Below are 17,662 nucleotides of genomic sequence, written 5' to 3'. Positions count from 1 at the left end.
GTTACTCTCGGGCTTAGAGGAAGGGGCAGCTACGAAATAAGCCCTTCAAGCGGTGAACCGAGGAGAGAGGCTTGCTACCGTAAGCTAATATCTTTTGGCTCATGGATAGGTATCCGCTTCATGTTTACACCGCTAACTGAAGTTAGGGGCAGACCTCAAAAGTGGAGGACACGATGGAAAGCTAAAGCACACCATCAGCTGCAATTTTACTTTCACGTTGGAAAGCAGTGTTTGGCTTTGTTTGTGTACCCGAAGCCCACTACTTAACTAAAAAGATGCCATGTACCGCGGCATAACGTCCGCCCGGGTTCCACCCGGGATCCTTCCGGAGGGCGGACAAAAAGTGACCCAGCCTGTCTCTCCTTCTCACACCGCTCAGGCTGGGGTCCTTTATGCGTGTGATAAGTGTGACACTATTGTAGCCATCGAACTTGGTCGATATTTGTCCTAGCCTTGCATTAGCATCCCCCACCCCCTTGACGCTTCCCCGGGCATTGCGTCGTCGAAGAGGATAAGCAGGTCCTCTTGTTGTAAGCATGCCTTGGCGTGGAGCAAGGTCTCGCCGACATCACCCCAAGGCCAAGATTCCATCGTGTTGTGGTATCATCCCAAAAGAGTACTCTTTGCGGCCTCCACATGGCCATCGCAGTGTGAAGAGCGGGGATGGGCAGGTCGCTCCCTGAACATCCTCACAGAGCCCGCTCGTAGCTGGGTGAGGATGGACGCCTATAAAAGCCCAAGAACCACAGCTCTCTCCACGACCCTGAGAGCCAAACACAAGCACACTCACATTCTTCCTCTCTCTCCTGCGCGCTAACCTTTCTTCCGTGCCAACCTCTTCACATCCCAAAACTCGACAACCATGGCTCCAGCAGAGGTCGAGTACCCCGCGTGGTTCACTCGCATTTACGCTAAAACGACCATGCCGGAACCCAAGGACTTCGATGAGGACATCTCCGAATTTGGAGAGTCCGAGCCCCCCGAGTATGACTTCAACGGCGAGCACGACGAGAAGTACGACTACTACTTCAACTTCATCTCCCAACGCCAACAACGCAAGGAGGAGCTGAAGCAGCTGAAGGACGGCAAGGCCAGCCAGCTGGAGCTGGAGGAGGGCAAGAAGGCCAAGGTCCAGGCTGCGTACGAGGCCATGGCCGCGGCGGAGGCTGACGGGGAGGACCTGACCATCGACCCGGAGGTTTTCTATGCCAAGATTTACAACCTCTACTCGCCCGAGTTTGTGCAATGGACCTACCATCACTACCAGCTCATCGGCACGAACGTGGGCTTCCTGGAGCTCCGCATCTATGACGACCAGGAGATGCTGGTCAACGGCAACCTTCTGCTCAACGAGTACAACATCAGCAGCATCGAGGCCGTCGAGACCCAGTCCTCTGCTGGCACGACCGAGCATCGCATTGCGGTCTCGCAGAATGAGGGGAATAGGGCGGATGAACTCGGGATAAACCTGACCGCGGACACTGGCGAATGGGACTTCGGGCTGGTGATGATCAACGAAGACAATGTGCTGGTGCGCCTGAGCCGGGAATTTGTCTTCAGGTCACTCTCCCATGTCGTGATCCCTGATGATGCGCCGGAGGTGTTTGAGTTTTGGGGCATTAGCCGGGAGACAGATAGCTACTGAACCCGGGAGACAGATGGTTGAGCCAGTAGATAGAGGTTTAAGCTGCCGCCGTTTCCTCGTGCCCTACTGCCTGCATGGTACCCACCGTGACATTACAACACGTACCTACACCCTAAGTACACACAAATCCTACCCCCTCCCCCCGGAACCCCCTGAGAATCCGACACGGCAAAAACCTTGATCGTGCGCGTCGGCAAACGTCCGGAACGATACATACTCGGGCTCTCCGGAGAGGGAGTCGAGTCCCCTCTATACAATGGACTAAGCCCGACTGTTAGGCTGTCCGTGGTTGTGATTAGGGTATGTTCCAGCCTGAAATAATCCTTCTTTACAAAACTTGATCAGGGTAGTCTTGAAGTCTTCCATGATCGCTCACCTTGCTTGGCTCATGCCGCTTCCTCCTTGTCCACTTCGCCAACACTTCTCAGCTCCTCAAGGGTCTTCTTGCCGTCTTCGGTTGTGGCATCAATCACTTCCCCTTCAATGCTCATGCAACCCGACTGTTCAACATCCAGGCGAAGTAGCGACTGGTCAGCGGGGCCTTGGCCGCAGGTTCATGCGAGTCAGGAAAACTTGCCTCAGTCAGGAGCGAAGCCAGCTCCTCGGCTTCGCTGGTCTCCATTTCCCCCAACACTTTGTTGACCTCATCCAGCGACCCGGTTTCTAGCGCAGCCCTCATCTCGGGCGCAAAGCTCTCAAAGATTGCCCTTGACTTCCGCCCTTCCTCATCGTCGCTCTCCGCCGGCGGGATCACAATCCGAGCCGACCCTTCTCCATCCGCAAGCGAGCATAGTTGGACCCGCTCCACCAGCCTCTCCGTTTCCGCACCATCCCGCCGCTTTTTGGCATCCCGCTTAGCCATGTCCACTATCCGCTGAAACGTCTGGGCGAGATCCTTCTCAAAAGCCTCGCGGGCTTGGTGCCCGGGTGTAGCCATGTGTGACGAACCTGTCCAGGATCCTATCCTGTTAGGGTTCAGCTTCGTTGAAGGTAATCTCTCGAGGATGCTTAGGTTCGGTGCAGCCAAAGGGTGCACAACAATAGACTTGTCTCAACAGTAGGCTTGTGAGCTTGTAGCGAACTGTAGTTGTGATTGCTAACTGGAGAACTCCCAGAGCTCTCCAGAACGAATGACTATATACCTATCTAAGTCTTGTGTGTTCAGTGTGCTCAGCTCTCCTCGGATTTCGGAGACACTGAGCACTCTGATTACTTCCGTTCTTCCTGCGTTCTGATTGGCCGCATGGTTCCTATGCTCAGTCTGCTTGGTCTCCCGTTGTTCCCCGTTTCCCTGATCACACTGAGCACTCCCCGGCCTCCCTTGATTGGTCCTCGAAGTGACTGGCTCGGGGCGTCCCGCGCCCCGAGGCTCCACCTGTTGGCATATTCGTGACACCATGCGTTTAAAAAACAGGGACACGCCGTCGCGGCCCAGGAGATGGCAGTATTGCAGGAGAAGCGCCTGGTGCGTGTACTGCTGCGCGCGTGGGCGCGCCTCGTGGCCGTCATTCAGGAGAATGGTATAGGCTTCGAAAAGCAGGCCGTCCGACTCCCGCGGCTCTTGGACAATCTCGGGGTGCGATATGAGGAAGTCATGGCTAGCGCGGTAGTCGGACGTCTGAATCTGTGCGAATCTGGTGGCCAGCGGCGATGCGCGGGGCGCTTCTTCTTCTCCCTCTTGGTTCACGCCACTTCCAATTGCACTTCCAACTGAATTTGCACCACGGCCAGTCGCGAGCTCTCCCGAGTGAGAGTCGTAAACGGGGTTCAGCAACTCCATTTTGGATTTCGACGATGACGACAGCTTCTTCTCGGCTGGAGCCGACTTGCTAACATGAGACGTGTCAAATCCTACGCGGTAGTTGTCGCTTGTGATCTTCTTTGAGCTCTGCTGCTCCAGCTCGTCAAGTTTCTCGGCTAACTCTTTTTGTGCATCTTCAATGTTTCGAATGTGCATTTTCAGTTCCTCAATGAGAGCTTCAAAACGGAGTGTTCGATCCTTGATATGGCGTCGAGCTAGCGCCTTGTTTACTTCATCCAACACCGTCGCTACCATCTTCGAGTACCTGGGCAAAGGCGGTGAGTCCGGATCTGAGATACCATCCGGACGCGGCGGTGGGGTATCATCCTCAGGATTGCGTAGCGCAAGTTCTACAGTGGTTTTGAATGCGATGTCGGACGGATCCGTGTCCGCAGGTTGGTCGGAACTCGTGTTTTGGGACTGCACAGCAGAAATGATGACAGAAAGGCGCTGAATCAAGGCCTCATTGACAACGCGCTGGTGCTTGTAAGCCTCAATCTGGAGCTTTCGCTGCTGTCGTTCCATGTGAATTTGGTTCTGCTTGGCTCGGATGAAGGATCGTTTATCGACGTTGGGATGAACTTCAATATCGGAATCATCGCTGAGTTCAAGCGCGTCCTGCCACAGCTCGTTGCTTAGAGTGGCGTAACAAACGCGATTGGAAGTGATAGAGCTGGAGGGAGTGCATACCCATTTGCTATAGTCGACCATGTTGTTGGGAAGGGCTCCCAAGCACCCACGAAATACTATCAAGCACCTAGCTATACCTAATCGGGATAATCGTTTTTCTTTTACCAGTGACGGGCCGTCAGCTCGCGTAACGTATGTAATTCACGTAAAACAGGGCTAACAGCGCCAAAAGTTCCGAGATTCCCCCAATGGCACAGCAAAATCATCATGTCAATGGACGTTGTTCCAACAATATTGTTTACATGGGAAGGATACTCTTGAGGGACCTCAATCCTCTATAGTACTGTCTTCTTCCTCGCCTTCGTCGTCTTCCTCAAGAGCTGCAGCATCCTCACGAGCCAGCCGAGCATCAGCCTCTCCGTGTCACGGTTATGGCCGCATGCAGCCGGCCGGCGGGGTACGCTGGCAGTACCCCGGTCCAATCATTGCGTACGAACGCACAGCCAATGAAGGAACAGTCCCGTTGCTCATAAAGGGCCGTGCCAAGGGAATGAGCAGGTGCTCATTCTGCTCGTTAAGGGAACTGTGAGCACCCTGAGCACCCTTAGATAGCTAGTATATAGCCACTAGTCCTGGAGAGCTCTGGGAGTTCTCCAGTTAGCAATCACAACTACAGTTCACTACAAGCTCGCAAGCCTACTGTTGAGACAAGTCTATTGTTGTGCACCCTTTGGCTGCACCGAACCTAAGCATCCTTTGCAGAGATTACCTTCACCAAAGCTGAACCCTAACAGGATAGGATCCTGGAGTAGGTTCGTCACACGTTGCTAACTCCCTTTAACTCTGTTACAGTTCAGGATTGAAGGTCAAACGGCACTATGTCCAACCCGGCCAGACCCACGCCCGACTCCGACGACGAAGAGGTCGATAACAACGACCTCAAGCAAGAACTCGAGGGAGTCAAGGCCCTGATCGAGGGCATCTCCAAGCAACTTGACACTGCCGCCAACGCCGCCAAGGTTGAGACTGCATTCACCGACTTGGCAGCCAAGGTCAACCAGCTGAGAACCAAGGACGTGTCGCCCAGAAGGGGCCAGGACCATCTCAAGGTTGCCAAGCCGCCCAAGTTCGATGGCACCAAGAGAGACGAGCTCCAGGGGTTCCTGACGCAACTTCGGTCCTACTTCCGGTTCAACTCATTCAGCGAAGAGGCCGACAAAGTGCTCTTTGCAGCAACCTACCTAGAGGGTAGGGCCCTCGAGTGGTTTGAGCCCACTCAGCGGGACTATCTCGAGCGTATTGAGGACGAACGCAAGAAAGAGACCAACAAGATCTTCGAGGCGTTTGTCAACTTCGAAGACGCCATCACGCAAGTCTTTGGGATCTTCGACAAACGATCCCAGGCAGAGTCCAAACTCATCAAGCTTCGACAACAAAAGTCAGCAGCCGTCTACGCATCTGAATTCCGCCAACAGGCGTTCCGAGTCCAGTGGGGAGAAGACGCCCTGAAGAGACGCTTCTACGACGGGCTCAAGGACGATGTCAAGGACGAGCTGATCAAGGAAGAACGTGACACGCTGACGCTCGACACCTACATGGCACGCGCCATCGCCATCGACAACCGTCAGTATGAAAGACGACAGGAGCGCACCGGCAAGAAGGACGCAGCTTACCACAAGGCTAACGACAAGAAGAAACGCCAGTACAAGAGCACCTCCTCTGGCACCCACTCAGGACCCATGGACGTCGACGCGATCCAAGGAGCAGGAAGAAAGAACAGCGCCAAGGACAAATCAGGCATCACGTGCTATAATTGCGGCAAGAAGGGCCACTTCAAGCGCGACTGCCGCAGCAAAAAAGAATGGCGACCTGTTCCGGGAAAGGAAGCCGCCACCATCGACGAGCTCAAGAAGGAAGTCCGATTCCGAGAGGTCGCAGCGGCCAGCTACACTCAAGACGACCTCGAAGATGACATTGACCGAGCCCTCGAACGAACCGACGAATCAACAGACTCGGATGAGGGAAATCCCGAGGAAGACGTCGACCAGATCCCCGAGCACGAGTATGCGCTCTGCTTGTGGCACGACGAGAGGGGGGAAGTCGCACCCCCGCCTCACATCGCAATAACCACAGACAATTGGGGACTCAATCTAGTCCAGGAAGACAACGGACTCTGGCGCACCAGAAGGGATACAACGGAGATCCCAGGCTCCAATCTAACTTTTCTACGAAGCCGAGTCCTGGATCTGCGAGAAAGGGTATTCCAGCTCGAGGAAGAAAAGAAGGAACTCGAAGCAACCCTTGAAAGAAGGAACGCCGAACACCAGCGCCTCCTTGCGGAAGTAGACATGCTCAGGGACGAAGCACTGTCGACTACGCGAGAACAGCAGCAGGCAGGGGAAGCTTTCGACAGAATGGTCCAAGCAGTGCAAGGACTGCACGACGACGTCCAACAAACTAACAGGGAGGGCGTAACGGATCACCTCCCATGGGACGGGCCGTCGTCGGACTTCGGCGAAATCCACATGGACAGGGTCTGCTTCCCACACTACGCCTATCATGAGGCACAGAGACAAAGGAAAACCCAAGGGCACGACGCCCAGGATTGGGACGACTACTGGTCCCGGCATCAGTACCTTAGCAAAGGGAAACCGACCTCAGACCTAGAGACGGCAGGACTGAGAGGGGTGAACGGGAGGTTCCAACTTATGGAGGAAGACCACCCGCGAATGGATCCCCACCGAAGGGACCACGCCCACCTACCATGGTTCCAGTGTGTAGCACACGAATGTCGCTACCACTTTCAAACCAAATTCCAGTCAAACCACTGGCCCGTCAGGCCACGAAACGAACGCGGCGGACCGGCGCCCACAACCTGGGTCTACGACCACGGGAGCGCACCCGCAGCACTACTCTGGAAGGTAGACATGATCCCAGACGGCAGGCTCAGGTTCAGCCCTAAGAACGCCTGGCCGGAAGGATGCAACGACCCCCGCTGGACGAGTCACTGCGAACAGGCGGATTGCCTAGTACACGCAGACGCCAAATTGGAGGAGCACGCGCGATTACAGGCGCAACGCAATCAACCTCGACCCACGCGAACGCAGCGGCGCGAGAACAGACAGCCAATGGAGCCACAGATGATGCAATGGCTCCAGGAGCACCAAACGATCGACGCCGCAAGCCAAGGTGCGGATAGGGACGCCTTGATGTACCACGAGAGCTTGGGAAACGGCTCAGGGCCCTCCAAGGGGCCCGACGATCTCTAACTCCACAACAACGGAAACAGGCCGCGCAGTACAGGAAGAACTGGCGCAAACAAAAGCCTTACATCGATCTCCCAGCAGACGAATACGAAATAGCTGCTGTACGAAACACCAAGCCGGACAACAGGCTCTGGATCACAGCGCGATGGGGAAAATGCGAAGCCCTCGCGTTGGTAGATGGAGGAGCGCAGATGAATCTTATCTCGCCCACATTTGTGAATCAACTCAGAATCCCATGGAGGATCAAGAAGAAAGAATACATCGTCAAGGGACCATTCGACACACAATGGGCACGACGAGAAACAGAACCACTCAACATGGAGGTGGAAGGGAAAACCACCCGAGTGGTATTCGACATCGTGGACATGGGACCAGAGAAAGACATGATTCTCGGACGCCCATGGCACAAGGACTACGACCCAGACATCAGTTGGAAGGGAGATGGCCATCTGCGACCGCGAGAACCGCGGGAGCATCCAACCAACCTGATGGGAGAACGCGCAGAACAGGAGCCACGGACGAGCAGCGGGCCAGAACGAACCCCCTCTACGGGCCCACCGCGGGAAGCAGCAAGTGCAGAGAAACGCACTCTGGAATCCGGAAGAAGCGGCACACGACAACAGAAGCAGACACGGGAGGCACGAATCATCGCCGTCGTCTCAGTCGACGAGCACGGGAAGCTCAAACACGAAACATGGGTCAACCGGAAAGAAGCAGCAAGCATTGAGCTGCCAGCACAAGAAGTCAAAGTACTCGAAGCATCATTTATCGAGTCAGGAAGCAAGTTCGCGTACTATGAAGGCGCACCGAAAAATGCAACAACGGGGAAGATCCCAGATGACTACAAGGGGCACCCGGCATTCACAGCAAAGCATCTTACAGGGCTACCTGATCACGGACCTTGGGACCACGAGATCAAACTCAAGGAAGGAGCCCAGTTGAAGTTCTTCAAGGTGTACCACACCAACGAGAAGCAAGATGCAGAGTTGAGGAGTTATCTCGAAAAGAACCTCGAGATCGGACACATCAGACCATCGACATCTCCAGCAGGCTACCCAGTCCTCTTCGTTCCAAAAAAAGATGGGAAGCTCAGGATGTGTGTGGACTACCGACAGTTGAACAACGAGACGGTGAAGAACCGCTACCCATTGCCACTGATCGCGAGGCTTCGAGATCAGCTGTCAGGGGCACAATACTACACTCGCCTCGACCTTCCAACTGCCTACGCCCACATCCGCATCAAGGAAGGAGATGAGTGGAAGACGGCTTTCCGAACACCCTACGGGCACTACGAATACCTCGTCATGCCATTCGGATTAACCAACGCACCAGCGACATTTCAAGCCGCCATCGACCACGCAATTCGACATTGCCTCGATAAATTCGCAGTCTGTTATTTGGATGACATTCTCATCTACTCCAAGACACTCGAAGAACACAAGGAACACGTGCGGCAGGTGCTGGACGCACTGCACGAGCACAAGTTGTCAGTCAACAAGGACAAGAGCGAGTTTCATGTCAAGAAGACAGTGTTTCTGGGTTACGAGATCTCCCCAGGGTGGGTCAAGATCGAACCCGAGAAACTGGAAGCTGTCAGGGCGTGGCCGACACCAACGAACGCCACCGAGGTCAGAGGATTCATCGGATTCGCCAACTTTGTCAGAATGTTCATCAAAAACTTTGGCGACATCGCGAGACCCCTACACGAACTCACAAAAAAAGATGCCACATTCCAGTGGAAGCAGGAGCACGAGCAGGCTTTCCAACGAATCCGCGACGCGATAATCGCCGATCCAGTACTCATGCTGCCTGACCCCAGCACACCATTCGAAGTCGAAGCCGACGCCTCGGACTTCGCGATCGGAGGACAGCTTGGTCAGAGGGACAAGGACGGCAAGCTTCACCCAGTTGCGTTCTTCTCCAAGAAACTCGAAGGACCAAGGCTCAACTACCCGATCCACGACAAGGAGCTTCTCGCAATTATCGAAGCATTTCAGGAATGGAGGCCATATCTCAGCGGCACAACACACGAAGTTCAGGTGTACACGGACCACAAGAACCTACGATACTTCACCACCACGAAGGTGCTGAACGGACGACAAACTCGATGGGCAGAATTCCTGTCCGAATTCAACTTCACGATCCACTACAAGAAAGGCTCGGAAAACGCACGAGCGGACGCCTTGAGTAGGAGAGCAGATCACCACGACAACACATCTGAAGCCTCACCACCATTGCTACATCAGCAGACAGACGGATCGCTACGGCACGCTTCCCAACCGACTGAAGACTACGAGATCGCAGCGCTTCAGCAGCAGTCGGAAGATCCCGAAGTCAGGCCTCTGCAACCGTTTATAGAATGTTGTGCGGCCTTCAGAGAACAACGACTGGAACGAGATTTCCAAGGAATCATCGCGGACGACCAGCGCGAAGCATGGCAAGAAGAGCCAGAATCCAAGATCGCAGGATTGCGACTTGAAGGAACGAGACTCTGGTACCACGACAAGGCCTACGTCAGGCCCAGCGACCAGAAGGAGCTCATTCGAAAGATCCACGAGTCGAGACTCGGAGGACACATGGGAATCAGCAAAACAATCGCAAAAATCAAGCAGAACTATGACTTCCCAGGAATCAAGCAAGCGACAGAAGAAGTCCTGGCGGAATGTGACCTCTGCGGACGAAGCAAACCAGGACGACACAAGCCATACGGGTTATTGCAACCATTACCAGTCGCAGAAAGACCATGGAGCTCGGTGACGATGGACTTCATCACCAAGCTTCCGACATCCAGGGACTCAGCGACGGGAACGAAGTACGACAGCATCCTCACAGTGGTGGATAGACTCACCAAATGGAGCTACTTCCTTCCCTACAAGGAGTCATGGTCGGCAGAACAACTCGCAGACGTGATCTACCGCAACGTCACCTCGGTCCATGGATGGCCGGAGGAATGGATCACGGACAGAGACACGAAATTCGCATCAAAGTTTTGGCAAGCTCTGATGACGAAGCTGGGCACGAGAAGTAAGCTTTCGACAGCTTACCACCCACAGACAGACGGACAGACGGAGCGACTCAACCAGATCGTCGAACAATACCTGAGGGTGTACGTCAATTTCCAACAGGACGACTGGGTCGAGCTGTTGCCGACAGCGCAACTCGCCTACAACACCACTGTCACAGAAACCACGAAGGTCACGCCATTCTTCGCGAATTACGGCTTCGAAGCAGATTTGCGACAAGGGCCCGATGTTTCGGTGCCCAGAGCGGCAGTCAAAGCCGACAGAATGAGCTCGCTGCATGCGATGCTCAAGGAAGAGCTCGAGTTCGTAAGGACACGAATGAAGAAGTTCTACGACAAGAACAGGCTCGAGGGACCTCGCCTAGAAGAGGGGGGCAAAGTTTACCTCATTTCTCGAAATCTTCGCACGAAGCGACCAAGCAGGAAGCTCGATTTTCGCAAAATCGGACCGTTCAAAATCGACAAAAAGATTTCGGAGAACAACTACGCACTCGCGTTACCCTCAACAATGCGACTACGGACCAACGTTTTCCACGTCTCACTTCTGGAACCAGCGCCCAAGAACGCGAGGCTCGACAAGGGTGTCGAAGCAGAAGACGAAGAGGAACTCTGGGATGTCGAAGAAATTCTGGATTCACGCACCACAAAGGGACGGATCGAGTACTTGGTCAAATGGCTAGGGTTCGGTCCCGAAGACAATTCATGGCAACCCGCTACAAACTTCAACTGCCCCGAGGAATTGAAGGACTTCCATCGGAGGAACCCAGACCGACCGAAGGAACCCCTTCCGGCAAATCGACCCCGGCGAGGGAAGGGCCGTCCAAGGAAAAACTAAGGAACGGTCAGCATAGGCAGGGAAAAGGAGAAAAGAGGAACGACGTACTTCCGCGCCCAGGTGGGCGGGTCAGCATCGCCGGACGGGATCCCGATGGCCTCCCAGTCCAGTACCCCGAACCCGCCTGCCTGTTGCGCCAGACCTACCGCCTCTTGCAGAGGAGACATAGGGACAGGAGACGGGGGATCTTCCTCCGCCTCCAGGCGCTCCATTCCGCGACGGAACACCTCCGCGCCACGATCGCGCAACAACTTTTGTTGAGCACGCAAACGGGACAAGCGACTCAAAGACTCGGCAAGCGCCCGCTCCGCCGCCTCTATATCCTTCGCTACCTTCTCCTGCTCGGACAGATTCGATAGAACTACAGAAACGTTAGCACGAACACAACACACGATTGCACGGCACTCACGAGTATCGGCCACGTTGGGGCCACTACACTTCTTGCCCATACGCACGCAGTTCGAACACTTCCTCCCGTCCTCCATCATCACGCACCGCTTCCGAGGTTTCGCATCCCAGCAGCGTTGGCAAGGCATGGCCAATTCGTGACCCAAACGATTAATCTCTGATGCAAGAACGACGCGTTCGCGCTGAATGTCGCGACGAGCACTAATCAGACGATTAGCCATGACAAGAATGAAGGGGAGTTGGGAACTCACAATAGGAAGGAAAGGTTGGCGCGTATTGAGGGAATAAGCAGTCTCTTGGGACAAGAGACCTCGAGGAGGGGCATCGTGTCATGAAATCGGCCACGAGACGGGCCGAGCGGGGCGCAGCGGGGCTGCGCCAGCCAATCATTTACAACGACCCAGGAGGTAGATAATGGTAGACGGGCTATCATGGGCTACCAGGTAGATCATGGTAGACGGGCTACCTTAGACTATCAGCATGCAACATGCAAACTCAGATAGTATATAGTCATTCGTTCTGGAGAGCTCTGGGAGTTCTCCAGTTAGCAATCACAACTACAGTTCGCTACAAGCTCGCAAGCCTACTGTTGAGACAAGTCTATTGTTGTGCACCCTTTGGCTGCACCGAACCTAAGCATCCTTTGCAGAGATTACCTTCACCGAAGCTGAACCCTAACAGGATAGGATCCTGGAGTAGGTTCGTCACAGTTCCCTGGCAAGAGCCAGCATTTGTGACTTTCTATGGCCAGATTATCGAGGATTGCTACCATGCGTTGGACATTCCGTGGGTCGACGCACGAGGCGTATCGCATACAGGCGTATAAATCCACGCAGTTGCCACTCGCGGTTTTGAACATTGCTAGACTCCCAGAGCAAAGACTGAGATGCGGATCGAACGTGGTCCCCAGCTCACGTAGAAGTCTTTCCTGAACTTTAGAGCCTTCGATGTAGTCTTTGACGGTCGCGTGCATGTATTGTACCGGCGTCCTGAAGGATGGAGCGATTTTGGGGGTGTTGCCGGGGTGAGCAACCTCGATGAGACCCTTGCAACGGCTATTCACGCGTCTCCGCATTGTCTCCAGTCGTATTTGGGCATCCTCATTCGACATTTCCACGACCGGAAGACGCAGCGCAAAGTCCACGTCCTTTTCATCAATGAACCAGAGAAGCAGCGCCGGAGGTGGGTCAGAGCTGGAACTCAATATCTGGAAGTATTGCGCGGCGTGCTTAAAATAGAATGGATCGAGATCATGCAAGATCCTGTCATATAGGTCTTCCAGATCCGGAGGTAGGCTCTCCAGCCGTCGCCGGAAGTCGACGACACGATCCCCAAATCTCATCCCGTCTAACAGAGATGAAACCGCAAGCCGCACCCACAAGAAGACGCCCGAAGATTTGTGGACCACCTCCTCGATTAGCTTACTGGCAAAGTCGGCTTCTCGGGATTGGAGTTGCGAGAACCCGGAATCCTCTTGGAACATTGTCGTGACGAAATTTTTGATATCTTGATACGTCAGGTCTTCCAGCCGAAGGCTGGGCTTGTTCTGAAAAGCGTCTTCGAAGACTTGCCATGGGCGACTTGCCAAGCACATTTTGATGGGAGTCTTGTCGATGACGTGCTTGAAGAACTGAGTCAACTTGTCGTGATCCCCATCAAATTCATCGACGCCGTCGACGAACAAACTGATGGCGGTGTCACGGCTGACGTAAGAGAGTGTCCGTAGTAGCATTTCTTGCAACTCAGGCTCCCCGAAGGCTCTCTGGTCGTTGTTAAACAAACAAAGAACTTCCCAGCGGTTTGGTGATGCGGCCGGCAGAGCGTCAGGGCGCTTGGACAGAATCTGGTAGAGCAACGTCCGAAACAAAGCCGCCCTAGTGGTCTGTATCTTGGAGCCGGCTGCCCAGAAATAAAAGGACGCAATGATCAAGGGCTTGTCCCCAGCCCAGTGCCGAAGGTTTTTCGCGCAACGTAGATGGTCTGCTTCATGCCTTTCCCCGCCAGGACTAGACACACCACGGATCGGTTGCGTCAGAAACTTCATTAAAGTCGACTTGCCGGATCCAGCTTTTCCTGTGATCCAGTACAGTTGCTCAGGGGATCGAAGCCATGAGGGAAAGTCAACCCAAGGTTGATTTTCCTGCTTGTCGAAAACCCATTGAAACGTTGCTTGGTGGGCTTCTGCGACCATTGTTTCCCGGTCAAGCATTCCTTCGTAGGAGAGCGCCGCTAGAAAAGCCTTTTCGAGTTTTCGTTTTCTTTTCTTGTCGAGAACAAATTCTGAGACGTCAACTCGATCCAAAGTCCCGGCACCATCATACATAGCCCCTAGCAGATCTCCCTGGAGAGCTTCCTCGAGCCCGTCTGATATGTTTGATCCCATGGCGTCAACGATGTAGCTGACGACAGATGAGCCAAAAGCGACATCGCTGGAATGTAGATTGTCGACCTTCTTATGGAGTTCCCGGTTGTCCGATTGGGATTTCTCAAGGTGCTCCAAAATGCGATGCTGGTATTCGACCGACTGGGTCGCATAAGACCTTTGCAGCTCCTGTCAGACAAAACCGTTTTCCAACAAAAAGCGAGTGGAGGGGCTATTAATATACCTCAGAGTGGAGTCTTCCGGCCCAGCTCATCCTCAAGCGGCAGAAGGAAGGCTGGGACGAGGAGTTCGAGATGGAGAAGGCCGCCTACGCCAAATTGAAGCCGTTACAAGGAGTCTTTGTCCCCCAATTCTTTGGGGAACTCCGTTACGAGAATACGAGAGCCATTCTTTTATCAGACATTGGCGGCGCATGCCTGGCCACCCCCGCGGGATCTCTCCTCGAACCCCCAGAACTACGCCGACGGCTCAACGAAACTCTAACCGCGCTTGCTGAGTTCCGGATCCTACAGGATGACGTCAAACTGGACAATTTCCACGTCGTCGGAGAAAAGGTTGTGGCCGTCGACTTTGAGAGACTACAAAACCAGGATATGCACGAAGACGATATCGCGAGGGACGTCAAGGGCACGATAGATTGGCTTCTTCGTCTCTATGACGGAAACCAGTATTGCTTTTGGGATGATGGGTTCATCAAGGTAGATGACCGCCTTGAATAGGTCGAACTGGCTGATTGTTTTCCATCGCTGGAAATGTGTTGCGGGGGTGCGAGCAGCAAGGCGACTAAGGTAGCGAGGCGGTTTTGCAGACTCTGGGCACCAACAGTCCTTTGAATGAGGGGCTCCGTGACGGTATGCAGGCTCTCAGCCAATGAATAGGTCGGGCTGGGCGGAGGTGGTTCGTTTAAGGCATCGACAAGGCATTGACGGCGCCAGCAGTACACACATTGGATCTTTCCTATTATCGAGCTTTAATCCTTGAGAAGAAGCCGGACACTAATAAAGAGCTGCCCGGTTTTAATTTGCCATGTCTAGCAGTATCGGCGACCTGATGTGGGCAGAACCCACGAACATTGTTCACAACACAGGCTATACCACGCAAACGGACAAGCCATGGGCTAGAGCCTACCCACCGATCGAAAATCTTCTCGTGCACAGCAGTGTTCTTGGGGACGGAAATACGTACGCCAACTTTGAGCCAGCCATGCTACCTCTATACGACGACGATGTCATACGGCTAGCGTCTCCCGCCGTACCGCCAAACCAGAGGGTATGGCGGTTGGATACTGAGGCCGATTGCGAACTGTGGTTCCATACCGAGATTTCCAACGTTGTACTTGCAGCTTGGAACGAGTGCCGCGAAATCACGCAATCCTCCCATATCAAGCCACCGAGCGTGGACCGCATATCCGAGGAGGTCGACTCCACCTACACCGTCAAGCTGAATATGGACAGGACAGTTCTCGTCATCGGGGAAATGAAACGGAACCTGCTCAGAAATGACTGGTGGCAGAAAGGCGACTTGGGTAGCGCCCCCGGTCAAGCGAAACTATCCAAGGAGCTCCGTGGGTAAGTTCACGCGCCCCCACCGCCCCCCCCTCCCTTCTCTCTCACACATACACACCCTACACACAAACGCTTCTCTTCTTCTAGCTATCTTTACTCTTCCTTCTCTACAGCATTGCCGCCAACTCCCCAAATCACGTCAGCTAACAAGCCTCACACGTAGATATGCGGACAAATCCCAATGCCCGCAGGTGTTCTGCTTTGACGGCGCGACGCTCCTGCTGCTCCAGTTCCGCGCCAACAGACCAGAAGATATCAAGGATGCGCGTCGTCCCGTCGACTGCTGGGCTTTGCCCACCTCGTCCAGCAAAGCGCCTCTGCGGTATGCCCTCTACCGTCTGCTGGTTCAGGGCTTCCGTCGCTTCCAGGGAATGTGTGCGATGCCGATCTCGGTTGGGGGACTTACACCACTGGGTCGGCAGTTCTTTAACGGTCTCCCGGTTTGGAAGTCGGAGGTGGACGGTGCGGAGGTGGCTGTGGTCGACCATCCGGGCGGCTACCAGCGATCCGTAGACGCCGAGTCAGGGGCGGTCAAGTGGACACATCCCGATGATGCTGATGATGTTGTGTGGGAGACACCGGCCTTGTGGGGTGGATACGGCCAGGAGTAATAGTTTAAGCCGTCTAAATCGGCGACATTCACATATCTAGTAACTTGCACTTCCGCCCCCGGCGGTCGATAGACACTCTCCGCCTCCCCCTCGCGCTCGGTAAACACTCTCCGAGGTCCCTAGAAATTGGACGTGAAATCCTAAGTAAAAGAAACCAAAAGAAAGAGAAGAAAGAAGAAAACGAGTGAAAAACAAAAAAAAGGGAAAACAAAACGAGTAAAAGATTATAAATAAAAGAAATAAAAAACAAGAAAGAGGCAAGAAAACCAAGCATAAGAAATCAAATATAGGGAACCGGGTCAAGGAGAAAGTGCCTTACATTGGGCTTCCGAGCTACGTTTTGTTCCTTCCTCCCGTCGAACGTTTCATCATTACACTTGGAGGACCGCTTTTTTACCCATCGGGTCCCAGATCGTTGCAAAGCCTCTTTGCTCAGTTATATTGCATGTATTTACTTGACAAGCCGCAAACACCGGACGGAGTAAAAGGGGAAAGCATCAGGTTTCGAAACGCGACAGTGGATTCAATATCTTACAGGGTTCAACACCAGACCCCCGCGGCTCATGAAGCCGGACAACTCGCCCCGCCCGTCCACTAAGAATCAGATCCTCAAATCATCGCTGAGACTGGCCCGCTAAACATACTTCAATCAATATCAAAACACGGCTCCCAAACCCCACCCGTCGAGATGCACCCAACCCTCTCTGAAACACCGTCTATGGCCGCTAGCCATCAAGGTCAGAAACGACAAAGGCGACGCCAATCTCGGTCTTAAGTAGCTGGTCTAGGGTAGAACCGTCCCTGAGGTACACCCAATCACCGGTCGCCGTGTCCTGCTTCTCATGCTGCCCCTCGCCAAGGATAACGTAGTCGTAGCGCTTGGGACCCGTCTTTGGGGAAGACAGCCAGATTTGCTTGTTGGGTGGCTGCTTGTTGATCACATAGGTACCGACTTCGGGGCCGAGGTCGAGGGTCAGGACGCCAGCCTGATAGTAGTTAGTTAACAAGTGGAGAGGGTTGGAGATGTGGGTGGCTTACAGAGAACTCGACATCCACGTCCTCCCGCTGGTCCTGCATCGCCTCTAGCCGGGCGAGAAGCTTATCGAGATATTCGTCTGCGACCGCGTGGTATTCGCTATCACTGATGTCGGCGGGCGTCCTAATTACAGGGGGGCTTTCCACCGGTTTTGATGGCTTGTCGTCCGGTGTGATGCCCTTCCGGCCGGCGCTGCTCGAGATGGCCCGGCGGGTTGTGAGGTCGATCATGGGCCTAGGCTCATACTTCAAAATTGCAGGAGCCGCAGAGACAATTGGGGTTGCCATCCGCGCGGCTCGTGTGGTCTGCAAGCCACGGTATGCGACCCGGGCAAGTGTGGAAGCATTCGAGCGCGCCATGGTCGGAAACTCGCAAATCGATGGATTGAGTGGTAATGGTTCGAGCTACTGGGATAGAAAAGAAGAAATTTAATACTTCGAGGTACCGCCCAGCCTGAGTT

The 17,662-nt window shown here is 54.1% G+C and overlaps 6 protein-coding genes across 6 annotated transcripts; 3 read left to right on the top strand and 3 right to left on the bottom strand.

The window, feature by feature from the left end:
* Positions 1-648: 648 nt before the first annotated feature.
* On the top strand, positions 649-1,645 carry F5144DRAFT_622828 (uncharacterized protein; the record flags this gene model as incomplete). Its single annotated transcript, XM_066792119.1, has 1 exon — positions 649-1,645. The coding sequence occupies exon 1, from the start codon at positions 863-865 to the stop codon at positions 1,643-1,645; it is 783 nt and encodes a 260-aa protein (XP_066639412.1). The 5' UTR covers positions 649-862.
* An 80-nt stretch (positions 1,646-1,725) lies between these two features.
* On the bottom strand, positions 1,726-4,157 carry F5144DRAFT_632130 (Cdc37 N terminal kinase binding-domain-containing protein; the record flags this gene model as incomplete). The annotated part of the gene is made up of 3 exons (XM_066792482.1): positions 1,726-2,145; positions 2,223-2,610; positions 3,064-4,157. 3 exons carry the CDS (start codon positions 4,155-4,157, stop codon positions 2,032-2,034), a joined length of 1,596 nt encoding a protein of 531 aa, XP_066639411.1. The 3' UTR covers positions 1,726-2,031.
* An 8,108-nt stretch (positions 4,158-12,265) lies between these two features.
* On the bottom strand, positions 12,266-13,930 carry F5144DRAFT_496494 (uncharacterized protein; the record flags this gene model as incomplete). The annotated part of the gene is made up of 1 exon (XM_066786156.1): positions 12,266-13,930. One exon carries the CDS (start codon positions 13,928-13,930, stop codon positions 12,266-12,268), a length of 1,665 nt encoding a protein of 554 aa, XP_066639410.1.
* Positions 13,931-14,062: 132 nt separating this feature from the next.
* Positions 14,063-14,709, top strand: F5144DRAFT_605223 (uncharacterized protein; the record flags this gene model as incomplete). Its single annotated transcript, XM_066791411.1, has 2 exons — positions 14,063-14,135; positions 14,219-14,709. The coding sequence occupies 2 exons, from the start codon at positions 14,063-14,065 to the stop codon at positions 14,707-14,709; spliced, it is 564 nt and encodes a 187-aa protein (XP_066639409.1).
* Positions 14,710-14,855: 146 nt separating this feature from the next.
* F5144DRAFT_336230 (uncharacterized protein) lies at positions 14,856-16,441 on the top strand. Its single transcript, XM_066784176.1, has 2 exons — positions 14,856-15,558; positions 15,719-16,441. The coding sequence occupies exons 1-2, from the start codon at positions 15,017-15,019 to the stop codon at positions 16,164-16,166; spliced, it is 990 nt and encodes a 329-aa protein (XP_066639408.1). The 5' UTR covers positions 14,856-15,016; the 3' UTR covers positions 16,167-16,441.
* Positions 16,442-16,665: 224 nt separating this feature from the next.
* On the bottom strand, positions 16,666-17,640 carry F5144DRAFT_336216 (Frataxin-like domain-containing protein). The gene is made up of 2 exons (XM_066784175.1): positions 17,205-17,640; positions 16,666-17,152 (listed from the first exon to the last, which is right to left on the bottom strand). The coding sequence occupies exons 1-2, from the start codon at positions 17,559-17,561 to the stop codon at positions 16,892-16,894; spliced, it is 618 nt and encodes a 205-aa protein (XP_066639407.1). The 5' UTR covers positions 17,562-17,640; the 3' UTR covers positions 16,666-16,891.
* Between the last annotated feature and the right edge of the window lie 22 nt (positions 17,641-17,662).

This window comes from Chaetomium tenue (genome assembly GCF_020726465.1).
Source record: "Chaetomium tenue strain MPI-SDFR-AT-0079 chromosome Unknown F5144scaffold_6, whole genome shotgun sequence".
Classification (NCBI taxonomy): Eukaryota; Fungi; Ascomycota; class Sordariomycetes; order Sordariales; family Chaetomiaceae; genus Chaetomium; species Chaetomium tenue.
Note: the sequence above shows the minus strand (reverse complement) of the source record. Positions and strands in the feature narration are given on the sequence as shown.

Excerpts from the sequence above, each read along its gene's own strand:
- F5144DRAFT_336230 (XM_066784176.1), top strand. The coding sequence starts at position 15,017 with ATGTCTAGCAGTATCGGCGACCTGATGTGGGCAGAACCCACGAACATT. Across the intron at positions 15,559-15,718 it reads CTATCCAAGGAGCTCCGTGG|ATATGCGGACAAATCCCAAT; the intron begins GTAAGTTCACGC and ends CCTCACACGTAG.
- F5144DRAFT_336216 (XM_066784175.1), bottom strand. The coding sequence starts at position 17,561 with ATGGCGCGCTCGAATGCTTCCACACTTGCCCGGGTCGCATACCGTGGC. Across the intron at positions 17,153-17,204 it reads ACGTGGATGTCGAGTTCTCT|GCTGGCGTCCTGACCCTCGA; the intron begins GTAAGCCACCCA and ends AACTACTATCAG.